We start from the raw sequence: 1601 nt of genomic DNA on the forward strand, positions 1-1601 counted from the left end.
AAGGACAAAAAATGATAAAAAATAAAAAATAAAAATAAACAGGCGCACACACACATGAAACCACTGCTGTGGCACATGCAAAGTCGCACAGAGGAGTTCACACTGCAGCGTCACGACATGATAATTAATTGTAATCAAAGATTCTGTATGGCTTTTGGAGTCCAGGTGCAGCAGCTGATAAAAGAAACAGGATCCTCAAACCACTGTTGGTATCATGATGTGTTCACATGTCTTTCGAATATTTCTCGTGTAGTTCTCATACGTAGTCTCATCTTCCTTCCTGACTCACCTATCATTTACTGCCTTTTTAAAGGTAGGTTTTACATCTCCATCAACACAATTTAGATCAGGAGACAGGCTTCAATCCAGACTTTCAGGGCAAATTCGGCAAATCCAGGGAGAATGTCCGAGCTACTCGATACACATTCTCCCCATATGTGAATCAAATCAAGGTCTTTTGTGTGCAAGAGCGAAGCACCAAATCACTACATCATAGACACAGGTAGCATCCTTCGTGACTCACGGATGATTCACTCTCTTTCGGTTCAAGTTAAGAACCACGATGAGACTCCAAGGGCTGCACGCTGAATGAGCTCAGGTTCACAACATTGTCAAGCACGTGTCGGTGATACAGCATTTAGGTGGGTGGTTAGTGCGAAGTTTCTCTTGTATCCAGCCACAAACTGACGCACATTAAGGCAAGATGTGAAGAGCGAAGCATAATAACTTGTTCTTTGTTGCAGTGTTGCGCAAAACCTTCTTGGAAAAATGCCACAATAGCAGCAATGTCGTTTGTAGGCTTGACCAGTCAGTTAAAACCAGCCAGAATGGCTCAGAAGAGAACAGTTTGTGGGTTTTTTTCCAATCACAACACTTACGGCAAGAACATAGTCTGCAGGGTTAACCAATTAAAAACCTTTTTATAAAAACCAAGAAGCGGGCATATAGTTCCACAGTTTAAATCGCCTCTGTGGTCAAGGATCGCATACATGTCTGTAGTGTGACTAGTCAAAAACTTTTGACAATAGTTGCGTAACCATCGCAGCATTGTTGGTTTGACCAGATGTGGGCTTGAATGATCCAAACTGTCACAAAACTAACATAGCCTGTAAGCTTGACCAAAGGTCAAGAAACTGTCTCAAAGTCTAAGGACTACAGATGCTGGCAGAAGCCCTGCAATCCCCACTGGGCAGACCCAGGAATAGACGCCCGTTCCCACAGAGACACAGCTGGAAGACCTGTGCTACGGCAGGCGTGAAGGAGGAGTAGGATGGCGGGGAGTAGGGGCGGGAGGGGGCCGAGGATGATGACGTAGTGCTGTTGGCGCCTGGGAGGCCTTTGATGACCACGTCCTGGCTACGTAGGTGGATCTGGGGAGGAAAGGGATGGGGTAGGGAGTGGATGGGGTTAGAAAATTACGTGAGTTAAGATAGTGTACAATATGAGGATAAACTAACAATGTTCTTACTTTGAGTGCGGTATGTTTTAAAGGGTATAATCTTTTTACAGTTTGATCTTCACAAAGAACCCCCCTCTCTCTCTGTGACTGTCTGTCTGTCTGTCTGTCTGTCTGTCTGTCTGTCTGTCTGTCTGTCTGTCTG

General features: G+C 44.8%; 1 protein-coding gene across 1 annotated transcript in view; it reads right to left on the minus strand.

The window, feature by feature from the left end:
- Nucleotides 1–222: 222 nt before the first annotated feature.
- LOC101847889 (zeta-sarcoglycan) overlaps nucleotides 223–1601 on the minus strand; it is a gene marked incomplete in the record, with an annotated part of 30756 nt that continues 29377 nt past the window's right edge. The window contains 1 exon segment of the mRNA XM_005103261.3: nucleotides 223–1370. Coding sequence (XP_005103318.2) covers nucleotides 1146–1370 — 225 coding nt within the window.

Source organism: Aplysia californica, unplaced genomic scaffold (assembly GCF_000002075.1).
Source record: "Aplysia californica isolate F4 #8 unplaced genomic scaffold, AplCal3.0 scaffold00365, whole genome shotgun sequence".
Classification (NCBI taxonomy): domain Eukaryota; kingdom Metazoa; phylum Mollusca; class Gastropoda; order Aplysiida; family Aplysiidae; genus Aplysia; species Aplysia californica.